This window comes from Heteronotia binoei, chromosome 21, assembly GCF_032191835.1.
Source record: "Heteronotia binoei isolate CCM8104 ecotype False Entrance Well chromosome 21, APGP_CSIRO_Hbin_v1, whole genome shotgun sequence".
Taxonomy (NCBI): domain Eukaryota; kingdom Metazoa; phylum Chordata; class Lepidosauria; order Squamata; family Gekkonidae; genus Heteronotia; species Heteronotia binoei.
The window spans coordinates 69,010,520-69,024,952 of record NC_083243.1 but is presented as its reverse complement, the minus strand read 5'-3'; the positions used below and the strand labels follow the sequence as shown (position 1 = coordinate 69,024,952).

Below are 14,433 nucleotides of genomic sequence, written 5' to 3'. Positions count from 1 at the left end.
AGAGTTGCCAGAAATGGGGGGGAGGGGGAGGGAAACGTCTGCTGAGCACTTCATTATTCTCTATGTGGAGATCGATTCTCATAGGGTATAATGGGGAATTGATCTGGAGGTTTCAGGGGCTCTGGGGGAGTTGTTTTTTGAGATAGAGTCACCAAATTTTTAGTATAGTATCTAGTGCCTCTCCCCAAAGTACCCCCCCCCCAAGTTTGAAAACGATTGGACCAGGGGATCCAGTTCTATGAGCACAAAAAGAAGGTGCCCCTATCCTTCATTATTTCCTATGGAAGGAAGACATTTTAAAAAGTGTGCTGTCCCTTTAAATGTGATGGCCAGAACTCCCTTGGAGTTCAATTATGCTTGTCACACCCTTGTTCCTGGCTCCACCCCAATGTCTCCTGGCTCCACCCCCAAAGTCCCCAGATATTTCTTGAATTGGACTTGGCAACCCTACCCCCAGGCCACATGTTCGACACCCCTGTTCTAGAAGCATGTTTGTGTGTTGGGCAGGGGAGGGTTTCCTTGATTGATTGTTTTTTTAGCGGAGGGTTTCTTTAAATCCCTGATCATTTTGGGAGGTCCTGTTTGGTTGGTCTAATACTTGCGATTGCACCGTGTTTTAGGCATCCTTGAACATCATTTCCTCCCCATTGTACAAATATTATTGTCATCAAGGAACACCACTCACATACTGAACTGGAGAAGTTGAATCTGTAGAGCATATGTTTTTCAGTTGCCCATATTATAGGGAGGCTCATTTTAGAATTATTACTCCATTAGTTGATAGGACACCTGCTTATATTAATACAAACAAAGCAAAACTTAATTGGTTCCTATCAGATAAGAACTCAGAGCTTACACATTCAGTTGCTGAGTTTTGTACATTAATTCTTAGACTGCGGGAACTGCATTTTCTTAAATTTCGATCTATTTTAGTATACTATGTCTGTTTTTATTTTTTCATATTATGTTTATACTGTTTTCTGGTCGTGAGACTGTAATAAACTTTGATGATGATGAGAGCTTAATTATCAAAACAAGAGGCACTTCTACACTCCAAACTCACTTTTGACTTAGTACTGGAGAAAGATATGAGATACACTTCATTAAACATGTGGGAGAATTTCCACATTACTTTGTGCAAGAATGAGGCCATTGATAGAAACAAACAAAAAAATACTGAATACCTGCAGTTATAGCAGATGGCCAGCAGATGGAAGCAGCCATCAGACTGCCTGTTCACCATTCTTGGGTTGCAGCCTTTGCACTCCAAAGCTCTTTGACATGCCAGAAACATAGAGGAAAGCGATAGACTACTGTGACACAGCTCCAACACTGGTACTAAATCGCAAGTTGCTGTGAGCCACTATGATGTTATAAATGCAGGTCTCACTTGTCATTCTAATTAGAAATCTTCACTTGCACAGGAAAGAATGGCAGAACTATCTGGGAACTAATATAAAATGCAAATAAATTGGGCAGGGTTAGAGGATCCTTTTCATTGCAATGCTTTAAAATATCCTTTTGGTTACTGAATCCACTGTTAGAACAGAACTGGAGGGGGAATGATTATCAAAAATTGTGACTTGGTGTAAATGGAAAAAAACAGTGGAATGGTCTGGCCACTTCATGACATTCAGTGACTTGATTGATATTGCTCCAGATTCTGCCAATATTTCATTCTTAAAATGTATACAGAAACAAACAACAGAGACTAAAACTGACCCATTAGGTAATCACAATAAGTTAACCACCTACTGTCAGAAAATAATAGGAGCCTACAAACAGTGGGAACTGGAAGCAAGGAAGGTTATTTTTTCCTTCTTACTCCACAATTTGAGAAGCTCTGCTTTCTATGACACAAATCCCCCAGATTCTATGACATTTACTGCCTGATTGTTAGGACATTTACTGTGGTCCAGCTCTTTTCTGCTGAAATATGTTTCCATGGAAATTGTCAGCAAGGTATTGAATGTAGTGCCAGTGAAGAAATTACGGTGGTTATAGATGAACAGTTGAATTTCCTCACAGTTTATATGTTTGCCACATATTGCTAGGAGAAACGGTATCAGTGAGCTGGGTTACTGGCAATTGAGACCTTGTCTGAATTAGTCAGCCTGATTTACACATGTAGGAGAATGAGGTGGGCAAGTTGGGTGAGAATGACTAACACTGCATAATGAGATGCGATTTGCCCACTTCAGGTGGTAATTCTCCAGCTGCTAGGCCTTTACCACTAAGGCTGGCACAAGAACAGCAGAGAGCAGAAATGAGAAAACTTGGATGTGATGTCAGTGAGTCAACCAAGCCCAATTTCACATTAGACCTTTAATCCTGGCTTAGCCCTGTCTCCAAACCGACATTCTACACTAAAATCAGAGAAACCAGCTCTGTGGTTCTAGTGTAGAATGTCAGTTTGGGGACAGGACTAAACCAGGATTAAAGGTCTAGTGTGAAATTGGTCCAACTCTCTTAAAAACGCTACAATATTGCCATAGATTTTACACACTGACATCACCTCTGAGCGTTCACTTGGATGCAACATTGCAGCAGATTAGAATACAGCATGCTTAACAGATAAAAGGACTGTAAGATATTTTGCTGCTCACACTGTACCTATACGTATGGACTGGTAACTTCCATTTTAATTTATCTGAAGAAGTGTACGTGTGCTCGAAAGCTTATACCTTTAATCAACTTTGTTGGTCTTAAAGGTGCCACTGGACTTGAAATTTGTTCTGCTGCTTCAGACCAACACGGCTACCCATCTGAATCTAGTTTCTACACAATGCAGGCAGCTTATTCTCCGGTCAGCCCAGAACTGTGGTATGCATCCCTAACCAAGGTCCTTAGCTGCTGTACTTATGTATTTCCACACTTATCCCGCAGCTGCAGGTCGGATCCAGAATTCGTACTTGACAACTATTCAGATTGCTACTCTTTGGGCGCTCTGTAGGCAAAGGTACTTAGAACTGTTACTTTCGTGAGCGAGATGGGGGAAAGGAGCTTCCGTCGTCACAATAAACGCAAAGGAAGTGGCAAGAAAAGGGCGGAAGTGTTACGTATGCGCGAAAACATTTGTAACCAGGGGAGTGCGGACGAGACCACGTGCTGTTCCGAGGGGGAGAGCGAAAAGGGATAGCCGTAGGCGGGGAACCCTTGTGGAAAAGAACGTCCGAGCAGGCCGAGGGCGCCTGCGCGGACCTAACATGGCGGCACCAGGGGGACCCGTGATGGGAACGCAGCAGGAGCCCCTCGCGTCGTTGTTGCCGCCGCCAAAGAAGATCGTGGCTCCCACCGTGTCTCAGATCAACGCGGAGTTCGTGACGCAGGTGAGTGTCCTCCGTGTCTCTGGCAGGAGCCTTCTCTTTTGAGTCATTCTGGATGAGCCGCGAGCCTCCGCAGTCTGTGGCTGGCGTTCTCCCTTTTCCTTTCCAGACGTCCAGCGGACACGTGAAGGGAAAGAGGTCATGATCCTGGGAAGCAGGTGTGCAGTCATGACTGAGCAGGTTGCAGTCATGAGCGAGGAAAACGCTGCTCTCCACGTGCTTGGTGAATGTCCGAAAGTGGTCCTGTTTGAGGAAAAGTGGCCATGATTTATGAAAATAGACTCTGGGGTGGGATTGTGGCTCAGTGGTGAAGTTCCTGCTTTTTAGCCCGAAGGTCCCAGATTAATTCCTGGCATCTGCAGTTAAAAGGATCAGGTAGCAAGCAATGTGAAGGACCTTTACCTGAGACCCAGGAGAACTGCTGACAGTCGGTGTAGACTGTAGTGACTTCCATGGATGAATAGTCTGTCAGTATAAGGCTGCACAAGGGTGAGATAATCTCAGAAGGTGAGAGGAGAAACACGTTGTGTGTCCTGAGCTGCTGCTGCTTTCAAAATCACCTGCATCTGTAGCTCTTAAGGAAGACCTGTTTTCCAACTCTGTCCAGTAATTTTAAAGCAAAAACACCGTAGGTAAAAAATACTACGTGGGCCAGCAATGGCAGGTTAAAAATGTTGATTATGATCTTTTAGTCCTGCTGCCTGCATGTGGTTGCAGTAAACCTCTTGCAACTGTTGGCATGCCTGGATTGCCCATAATTTGATGGTTAAATAGTGGCAAATATAGGAGAATCCAACTGACCCAACTTCCTTCCCTACTGAATTCTTTTCCTGCTGGAGCTCTAATTACAAAATGCATGCCAATGTACTTTGGATTTGGATTCTGGTTTCTCTTAAAATGGATAATCCAGATTGATCATGCGTTTGGAATAATGGAACTCCCCTTAGTTTGACACAGGACTTAGGCCCACAGAACACCAGAGATGAGTCTTAAAATACCTAAAGTACTGAAAATAAGAAAAAGTGTCTTTGCATGTGCATTATAGTCATTTGCATTATAGTCACATAATAACCACAGTCTGCTTCCACTCTTATCAATTATAATAGTTAGAATGCTGGACTAGGGTCTATCCAAATTCACATTCTTACTCTGTGAAGAAAACTTGCTGGGTGACTTTAGACTGGTAACCCTCTCTCAATCTAAGCTACCAGACAGGGTTGTTGTGAAAAGAAAATGGAGAACAGGAGAACAATGTAAGTTGCTTTGCAGACCCAGTGTAAGTATATAAATAAAATTAGTGCATTGACTCATTGTCTGGAAATACTTTAAACTCTTGTGACTTTTAATGTTCCATTGTAGGGAGAGTTGGCCATTTGGATGCACACATGATATTCATAATTGAATAGAGCCACACACATATTTTGCCATTTAGACTCTGGTAGTTTGTGTGTTTGCAGACTCCAAACATGGTATCAGTTATCTCATTGTATCCTCACAGTTGAGGAGGATACCTTATGGAAAGGTTTACTGAATACTAGCCTTTCTGAGTATGTATTTTAATAAAGTTTTTTTTTACAGCTGGCAAATAAGTTCTGGGCACCCCATGTCAAGAAAAAGCTACCTTTTGAGTCAAAGGTAAATAGTTACGTTATTTATAATTCTTCCTTCATTTTCTAGTAATTTCTGGAAATTAGTGTGAATGATTTTTGAATTGTTTTCATGAGGTCTAACCAATATCTCATGTTGTGCAGTTTTTAATAGTGTTGATATTATTTTTGGTTTATATATTTACTATTTATTTCATTTGATTTTTATCCCCACCCTTCCCCATTATTCAGGGCTCAGGGCAGTTAACAACATAAATAAATATACAAATATTTTATATAAAACAATTTAACCCACTGGCACTCTGGCATGACAATCAGAGAAGCTTATAGTGAGTCCAGTAAGACTGCCTCAATGGAATGCTTGGAGGAATAATTCCATCTTGCAGGCTCTGTGCAGGCTAGTCAGGTCCCACAGGGCATCAGTCTCTTCAGACAGAGCATTCCACCAGGTTGGGGCCACAATTCAAAAAGCCCTGGTTTTAGTTGAAGTTAAATGAGCTACACAAGGGCCAGGCAGCACCAGAAGTCTGCTTGAATCATTAAATACAGGTACTGGCGGGGGGGGGGGGGGGTGTTGCATCGGTAACTGCAAATACTTGCCTTCAGACCTCTTAAAACAAAATTACTTTCAAGATACAGGTTCCTGTTTCTTTGCTTCTAAGTCCATTACGTTGGTGGACTTAGAAGATATAATTCTGTTTAGAATTGCATTGTACTTTTTGGATTCCTTGTGTGAAAATGTTAATGTGAAATATTACTATATCTTAGGAATGTGGTAACTGACTGACTTTAGTTACTAGAATTCCTTTTTGCAAAGCCATAATATCAGTAAGAAATCTCAAAGTAAGAATTTTTGGGTGCACTAAAACAAAAATGTCTTTTTTTAGGTTATTGAAGATGTATACGGAAAAGAAATTGTCAGGTCAAAGTATGTATGCTGCTCTTTTTTTTCGTAGTTCTGTTGATCCATACTCATTTTGGAAAAAATGAACTTAAACTATCAAGAAAAATGATAATGACCTTGAGTCTTGTGATATAGGTTGGTTAGCTTAATATGAGCTGTTCTCATGGATATGTTCTAGATGTTTAAGAAGGGTTTCCTGAAGGCATATTCTGAGCTAGGCACATTTCTCTCATTCATCTGTGATGTTCCTTGAATGGTATCCTGTTTACCACTCAGGGGGTTTTGTGTATGTGTTTAAAGTAGAATCTGGGTTATCCAGGACCTGTTTAACTGTCAAACTCTGGTTAACTGGCATGACAGACTGCAGACTGATCCAGCTCTTGAGCAACAAGCAGCAGAGGAACAGGAACTGTGTCTCTTCCATGGGCCCCACTGGCTTGCAGTTCTGCCAAGTAATGGCCGTTGCTGTAAGCTGATCAAGAAGCTCTCTCTGGTGAGAGAGCAGGCTGAGGAGCGTTAGGGAGTGCTTCTCAGCAATGGATGCTTCTGCTTTATGCTGAGCCAGTGGGAGCCAACCAAGAAGTGTTCATTTGCCTATACTGTTTGCTCTTGCATGAGAGTAAGCAAAGGATGTGCAAGGAGTGCTTCTTGGCCATGGGAACCACCTTCCTGGCAATAGCATGAACAGGCAGCACCCAAGGTCTAGAGCTGGCCCCAAAGCTCTCCCTGCTTCTCCTCTCGCTCTTTCATAAGAGAAGGTGGGACAGGGGCAAGAGACCACAGCCTATGGGAAAGTCATCTGGGATGCCCTGCCTGCTTCGCCACCATCTACTGTCATGCAAGATCAAGTGGAGGAGCAGGGAGCACTTTCTGACCAAGGATGCTACTAGCTCACATGACTGCCAGGTGAGCAACATCCATGGCTGGAAGCTGTCTGGATTCCCTACCTAATCCTCCTCCACTGGCTCTCCTGCAAGCATGTGCAGAAGAGGAGGAGTCAGTGTGTCTGTGTGATCCTGGCCATAGCTACGCTTAGCAGGTAGTGGGTTAGCAGGTAGTGGGTTCCAGGTGGGTCTGGCCATATTTGATGACCATTCACCATTGCTGGGCTGTAAAAGCTTTAATAATGGGCATATTGCAGGGGTGGCCAGCGGTAGCTCTCCAGATGTTTTTTGCCTACAGCTGCCATCAGCACCAGCCATTGACCATGCTGGCTGGGGCTGATGGGAGTTGTAGGCAAAAAACATCTGGCATATTGGGTTAATCAGCCACCTGAGTTCTCTGTGGATAGCTGTTAACCAAGCTTTCCCTATGCTTTGCTTCTTAGAAGGAACATGTGGATCTTTTGCTTCGAGCCCTTCCAAGCTACAGTATGGCATCATTATCACTGTGTCAAGCAGGGTGGATACTGGCACCCCTCAGGGATGTGTCTTGAGTCCACTTCTTTTCACTATTTACACGTCTGATTGTGTTTCTAGCAGTCTGAGTAACAAAATCATTAAGTATGCAGATGATACAACGTTGGTAGGGCTCATCTCTGAGGATGATGAGTCTGCGTATAGGAGGGAAGTTCTACAGCTGTCTCTTTGGTGTAAAGTAAATAATCTTATTTTTAATATAAATAAGACGAAGGAAATTATAGTGGATTACAGGAAGAGTAGTTTGGACATCCAGCCGTTGTTTATTGATGGTGTTATGGTAGAACAGGTGACAGAATGGAAGTTTCTGGGAATTACCATGAAACAAGATCTAACATGCGGGGCAAATACTTTAGCTCTAGAGAAAAAGGCCCAGCAACGACTATACTACTTAAGACTCTTAAGATCACTACAACTGTCAGGGAGTCTGCTGGTTGCCTTTTATCGTAGTTCCATTGAGAGCATTTTATCTTATTGCCTCTGCGCGTAGTTTGGGAGCTGCACGGAAGCAGAGAGAAGGATGCTCCAAAGAGTGACGAGAAGAGCACAAAAGATTTGCGGATGTTCTCTCCCCTCATTGGTGGATCTGTATAATATGGGATGTAAAAGGAAGATACAAATGATCCTAAGGGACCCTTCACATCTGGGCCATTTGCTATTTGAGATCTTACCGTCAGGTAGACGATATAGAGTGTTGAAGGCTAGGACAAACAGATTTAAGGACAGTTTCTATCCAAGTGCTGTGGTTAGGTTAAATGCAGGGTTATGAAGGATTATCTGTTTTAGATGTATTTAAATGGTTTAAATGGTTTTAATGGTTTTATGAATGTTTATCTGTTTTAGATGTATTTAAATGGTTTAAATGGTTTTAGATGTATTTAAATGGTATGAATATGAATATGTGTGTTTGATGTGTTGGTATGTTTGTGGAAGAGCACCTCATTTCGTTGCTCTCTTTTTGTGGAGAACAATGACTATCTATCTATCTATCTATCTATCTATCTATCTATCTATCTATCTATCTATCTATCTATCTATCTATCTATCTATCTATCTATCTATCTATCTCCAATGTCTCTCATTCTGAAGCTTGGTTCCTTTTGTTAGGGGCCACAGGATCATCTTATTCTGTGTAATTAAGGAATGAGCAAAAGTGGAGTGTGCACTTGTGAATGAGTCCTTAGTGAATCTGTGATGTTATAAGGCAGTGCAAGAGAGGCTTTCAGGTCTCTCAGTTGTCACTTAAGTCTTCACCTTCAAAAATTATAGCACTGTTGTCCTTCTCTGCTGGTGAAAAGGTCTGCTTACAGTGGTGAAAGATACATAATACCTTTTACTGAAATTGGATTTTATCTGGTAGTTTGGTTGTAAACCGTGGTGAATGTAATATATAGATTTTTCATTGAAGTAATTGACTTTACAATATCTTAAAAGATGCAACATTGTGTTCCACACAGAAAAAATGGAAGCAGCCTTTTAATTAAAAAAATTGTTTTTGTTCTTTCGTGTTTTGAGTTACTAGTTTTATACATTTTATACATTGTGGATTTTAATTTGTATTCTTCTTGTGTTTATTCGCTGCTGAACTGAAGTTTAAAATTTAGCTTTTGCTGTTCTTGTAGTGCTGTCCTAAGCACAGTTTAAACCCTTCCAAGCCATTGACTTCACTGTGCTTAGAAGGGTTTAACTTTGCTTAAGAGGGCTCTTTTTTTTCTGTCGGTTTCCTTAGCTGTGATAGGTGATAGGTTATATTGGTTGCTTTTATTCTTCTCTGCTGCCTTGAGAATCTTGCAGTGGGATAAAAATGATTCAGTTTTTTAAAAAATGAAATATTTATTGCTGCCAGATTTGTGCCAATTTTGATCAAGTTATATGTGTAAAATATGCAGACTGCTTGAATTTTGTTATGTAATGGTGTCAACCAAGTTTTATGGCTATACTGAGTATGTCCTGCATTTCTCTCTCTCGCCCTATTTTAAGCATGTTGCCTTTTCTTGGTTGTTTATAAAACAGTATTATCTGTGTTCCAGTCCACCTTGATGTGTATTTAGGTGACACTGTTTCAATGCACACAGATGTGCAAAGTCCTGACTTGAGTTGTTGTGATTCTGCAGTAGGTTCAGAATTAATGTAATAGAGTTTATTTTGAACAGTTGTATGTATCCAAAGGAATATGAAAGAACTGAAGTTTTTGAAAGGCTATAAAATTACTTGTCCTGTCTTTAGTTCACTCACAGGAGTGATGCTTAAATGCTCTGTGTTATGATAATCTGGCAACATGAGGGAAGCTGGTCTGATTTGCATTCTAGTACTCAAGCTCTTTGCTCCAACTTCTGTGCTCCATGGAAAGAGGTCATACCAGTGGAGAGATGCCCATGCAAAAACTTTGGGTCATGGCTCCAGTCTCCATTAGCTGTATTAAATGCAATGGTATTTGTGTTTGAACTTGACACATCCAGTTCTGGTGAAACTCCTAATGCAGTCAATCACTTTTTTCTTTGGTTTCAGATTTGCAATTAGAAAAATAATGCTTCTAGAGTTCAGGTAAGCAATTTTGGATCAAGAAATGCCCTGCTAAAGAAAATGTCACTATAAACAGAAGGGTGTGGAGAGGGGTTGCTTTAGATGAAATGCAAGCCATGTGGTTTGTTGAGTGAATGAGGTGGTGGTGGGGAATCCTTGGTCTTTGCATGAAATTTAGGAGTTAAAGGCTTCTACTGTTGCAATGGCTCTGTTAATTGTTTCATCTAAACACCAAAGTAATAGTTTTCAGCCTTTTCTACAAACCGGGTTTTTGAATCAGATTAAATCAGAGTTTGCAATCCTGAGGAGAGGAAACCATAATAGCAAACTTTTGATTTGCCAAAAGAGTGGGACTATTGTGGCGCTGTTTGCATGTGAGCCCAAGGATTCCTTACTGAAGACTGGCCTCAACCATCTTCACCCTCAGTATTCTGCTTTTTTTCCTCGGCAAGATGGGAGTGATGCCTTGCAGAGAACATTTAAAGATGACAGAGATAGCTGTATATCCTGTTGCTTCCTGTGCAGGAAGTGTAGTTATGCAGAATATTTAGATCTCACTTTTCCGCATGAATGCTCACAAAGTAGCTGTATAAGACATGAATCTAGTGCAATACAGTAACAAACAGTGGCCAGGTGAAGATTTTGGCATGTATCTTACATGCTCAGTAAAACATACTTGTCTAATTTAGTTTGTTGAACACAATTTCTTCTGTGGCTTGTTACTACTATCTATCACCTAGCTGTCATCTAGCTATCTAGTGTATGTCATATTTATTAGCAGATCAGAAGAGCTTCTAAAAGTTTAGGTTGAGTATTAATTTAGATCTGCTCTATGTTGACTATCTAGGACATTTGTAAATGTGCTGTTGATAAATTTTGTTCATATTTTATTTGGAAGACTGTTTTTTAAACCATTCTTGGTTATACTATCTTGCTGTGACTCAAGAGGCCTTTGACTACTAAAGCACTGTCTGAGACAGTGTATCGCAACCGGAAGGGATGCTTATTCTCGTTCTCCATGAATAATCAACATGAACTAGGGTCCCCATTAGGATAGTGTAGTCCTTTTACCAAGTACAGGGAAAACTCTGTAATGAGCAATGGTTTCCCAGTGGGTAAATCATCTTGTAATGCTTGTTCAAACTGCCTTAAATGCTTCTGTTTTAGTGCTGTAACCTAACTCTTGAGGTGACGTTAGAAGCTATTTGCAAAATCATATTGGTGGTGTTGTTTTTTTTAAATGGTAGGTAATTATGTATTTCTCGACTGGTAAATGACAGATCACACAGTTAGTAACTCTTTGTCTCTTCATCGCAGCCAGTACCTTGAAAATTATTTGTGGATGAATTATTCTCCCGAGGTGTCCAGCAAGGCTTATTTGATGTCAATCTGCTGTATGGTGAATGAAAAGTTCAGAGAGAATGTGCCTGCGTGGGAGGTAATAAACTTCAATTACAGTCAGCAGTAACTTTGATCCCCCAATTTGCAACTTTCTTGTTGCCCACTTAAAGTGTCAGAAGATGTCAGGATGTACAATACTGTCTGTTGATGTGCCTTGTCTGAAGTCCTCTGCTGTAGTCCTTTAAACAGCAGCACATTTCACAATGGAAGCAGCAGCGATGTGAAAAGTAATTGTTTCAGTCATTATCAGATGTTTCCCATTTATTGTTGCTTGATAAAGTGTAGTGCTTAACAGTGCTGTTTTTATGGTGCTGAAAGTGATAGGAGAAATTGTCATTGTTGGAAGAAGATTTTGGTGGAAAGTGAAGTACAGCTTTATTTTGGAGTCATTATCACTTACAGGAGTAGCAGGGTTACAACTCCTCATGGTTTTGTCTCATGCTTGTGTAGTAACATTGGAACTTTGAGTGATCTAGAAGAGAAGCTGAGCCATAAGAAATTGGTAATTATAGTGGCGAGGAGGGAGTAGCAGTCTGCATAGTTCTTTAACGTAAAAGTTGGACACTACAAATATATGCCTTTTATTTATATAGCTACCTGCGCACATGGCTTGTTTTCATATGACTCAATTTGAGGTGTGACTCAGAATTCCATTAATACTTTGCCTTCAAAAGATATTCCACAAAGGTGATTTGCATCCCTATTTTACCATCTAGACATTCAAAAGAAAGCCAGAGCACTTCCCATTCTTTTTCAAACGTGTGTTGGAAGCATCCTTGGCTGAGAATGACAGCGAATTCTCACTACAAGAGCAAACAATACTCCTGCTATTCCTTGATCACTGTTTCAACAGTTTGGTAAGTTTCAGCTGTCACCCATTTGTCATGTTAAGAGCTGCAGCTTATGCTGCCTTTGGATATAGTGTAATACAAGACTTGTGGGGGGTGGAATCCCATCTCTCCACTCTCTTGCTGAGTTCAGCAAGGCCGCAGGCTTTCTGGCAGCCACCAAGTCCAGCGTGGAGCCCCAAGCTGTTCAGCAGCCACCACCAGGCCCAGCATGACCACTGGGCTCTCGCTGGGTTGGGCTGCTCTGCTGGGCTTAGTGCAGCTCTCGAGCTGTGTGGCTGCTGCCATCAGGCCCAACATGGAGCCCTGGGGTGCGCTGCTGGCATATCTCTTGGGCTTTATGGCAGCCATTGCCAGGCCCAATCCCCGGGCTCTCTCTGGCTGCCCTGCCACTGCTGAACCCAGTGCAGCTCCCAGGCTGCATGGTGGTTGTGACTGAGCACAGCATGAAGCCCCAGGGTGTGCTGCTGCTTCTACTGAATGCAGCACAGCTCCTGGACTCTTCCAACGGCCAAAGTAGATATGTTCTCTGCACTTATGCAGATAATGCTGCTTTACTTGTCAGGGGCTTTAAACCCCCTCCCCCCAATTGTATATTTTTTCATTTTCAGATTTTTCTGTAAACCTAGAGAGTACCCAGAGTTTGCTGAAAAAATCTATTCAGCCTCTGTATGGCCTCAATCTGGGGATTCATCTGTCTGCAGATGGGGGCCATACATAACTAATAATATATATAGAAGAAGAAGACGGTTGCAGATTTATACCCCGCCCTTCTCTCTGAATCAGAGACTCAGAGCGGCTTGCAATCTCCTATCTTCTCCCCCCACCACAGACACCCTGTGAGGTGGGTGGGACTGAGAGGGCTCTCACAGCAGCTGCCCTTTCAAGGACAACCTCTGCCAGAGCTATGGCTAAGCCAAGTCCATTCCAACAGGTGCTAGTGGAGGAGTGGGGAATCAAACCCGGTTCTCTCAGATAAGAGTCCACATACTTAACCACTACACCAAACTGGCTCTCTTAAAATTGCCTGGACTACCATCTTTCTACTGCAGGTTGTCTCTTCACCCTTGCCATTCAGTTTGATTGGCCAAATGGAGACAGTCCCAAGAGCTGTTCCTCAAAATGGGACTATCCTTTGCCTGAAGACACATCAAGGCTGGATTTAAGCATATTGTGGAAATATTGTACAACCTTAATTGAGTTCAGGGGCCCAGGGATAAGTAGAAGTTTTAGTGACATATGAATATGCTTGAAATGTTACTTTATGCTTTTTTTCTGTTAGCATTTTGGTCTTATAAAGGTGATGCTTGCATTGGGCCTTTCTGAAAAGGATGGTGTAGAAATGTAAAACTTAAATATAGTGTGGCTGTAGTGTGCAAGTCACCTGGCACAAACAGACTCTCCTTGAGAAATAGACCTGGGGGAGAATTCCTTGCATAGCTGGTAAGCTATCCACCCAAACATAAGTCATGTCTGGTGGTTCAGCGTGGTCTCACTAAGACCCCTGTTTTGCTTCTGGCCTGGAACTGCATAGAGTGGGGTTCTCTGCTTGTTGACTGAGGGGAGTGCATGTTTTAGAGGCCTGCAATGGGCTATGAAACTTTCTCTTCATTTGCTTATTGAATTTCTTGGGACAGGAAGTGGATTTGATCAGAGCACAAGTCCAGCAGCTCATCTCCCTGCCAATGTGGATGGGCCTGCAACCTGTAAGTGTTCCATGATAAATGGATTATTTTATTTGAAGTAATTGCATTGTATATATTTTAAATATATTTTGTACTTCCCCCTTGTGATGGGGACTTGGGATGGCTTACAGAAATCCAAATGCAAAGAACCTCTGGGAACCTGTATGGGATTTTAGATGATGAAGTTTACATTAACTTACTGCCAGCTGAAAACATGGAGGTCTTCTGAGAGCTGTGATTGCCAGCCTTTTGGCACATGTGCTGTAAATGAAGTGTTAAGTGTGCTGTAGGGCACATTCCATCACATAGACTGTTCCATTCACCTCTGAGCTGCTGACAGAGGAGCAGTCAGGGTGGATGAATGAGAGAATGGGCCAAGGAGTCAGTTCAATGGGTCCAAGGAGTCAGGGATTCATTATTTGCAAAGTGTGATATTCATTGATTTCCGGATTTCTTGCAAATGCAGTTTTATTAAGACAGGCAAGTGGAAAGTTTTGTTTTTAAGAAGCTGCACAGAAGACTAGTTAGGTGAGTGACAACTTGAGAGCTTTTTTGTTTTCACTGTGACAGGCTCGTCTTGAACTTGAATTGAAAAAGACACCAAAGCTTCGGAAATTTTGGAATTTGATCAAGAAGAACGATGAGAAATTGGATGAGAGTACACGAGTACAGTAAGTAAACAGGAACTCTGTGTTACATTTCAGCTTTGGTTGGAACTCTA

At 41.8% G+C, this 14,433-nt stretch overlaps 1 protein-coding gene across 2 annotated transcripts in view; it reads left to right on the top strand.

Moving 5' to 3' along the window:
* Window positions 1-2,988: 2,988 nt before the first annotated feature.
* Window positions 2,989-14,433, top strand: part of AQR (aquarius intron-binding spliceosomal factor) — an 83,801-nt gene continuing 72,356 nt past the window's right edge. Inside the window, exons 1-8 of one of the 2 annotated variants that reach the window (XM_060261209.1) lie at window positions 2,989-3,329; window positions 4,905-4,961; window positions 5,821-5,861; window positions 9,764-9,799; window positions 11,096-11,216; window positions 11,896-12,036; window positions 13,665-13,733; window positions 14,283-14,383. In XM_060261209.1, the coding sequence (XP_060117192.1) occupies window positions 3,207-3,329; window positions 4,905-4,961; window positions 5,821-5,861; window positions 9,764-9,799; window positions 11,096-11,216; window positions 11,896-12,036; window positions 13,665-13,733; window positions 14,283-14,383 (689 nt within the window). In that variant the 5' untranslated portion in view covers window positions 2,989-3,206. The remainder of the gene's footprint in view (window positions 3,330-4,904; window positions 4,962-5,820; window positions 5,862-9,763; window positions 9,800-11,095; window positions 11,217-11,895; window positions 12,037-13,664; window positions 13,734-14,282; window positions 14,384-14,433) is intronic. The other variant, XM_060261210.1, reaches the window with a different exon arrangement.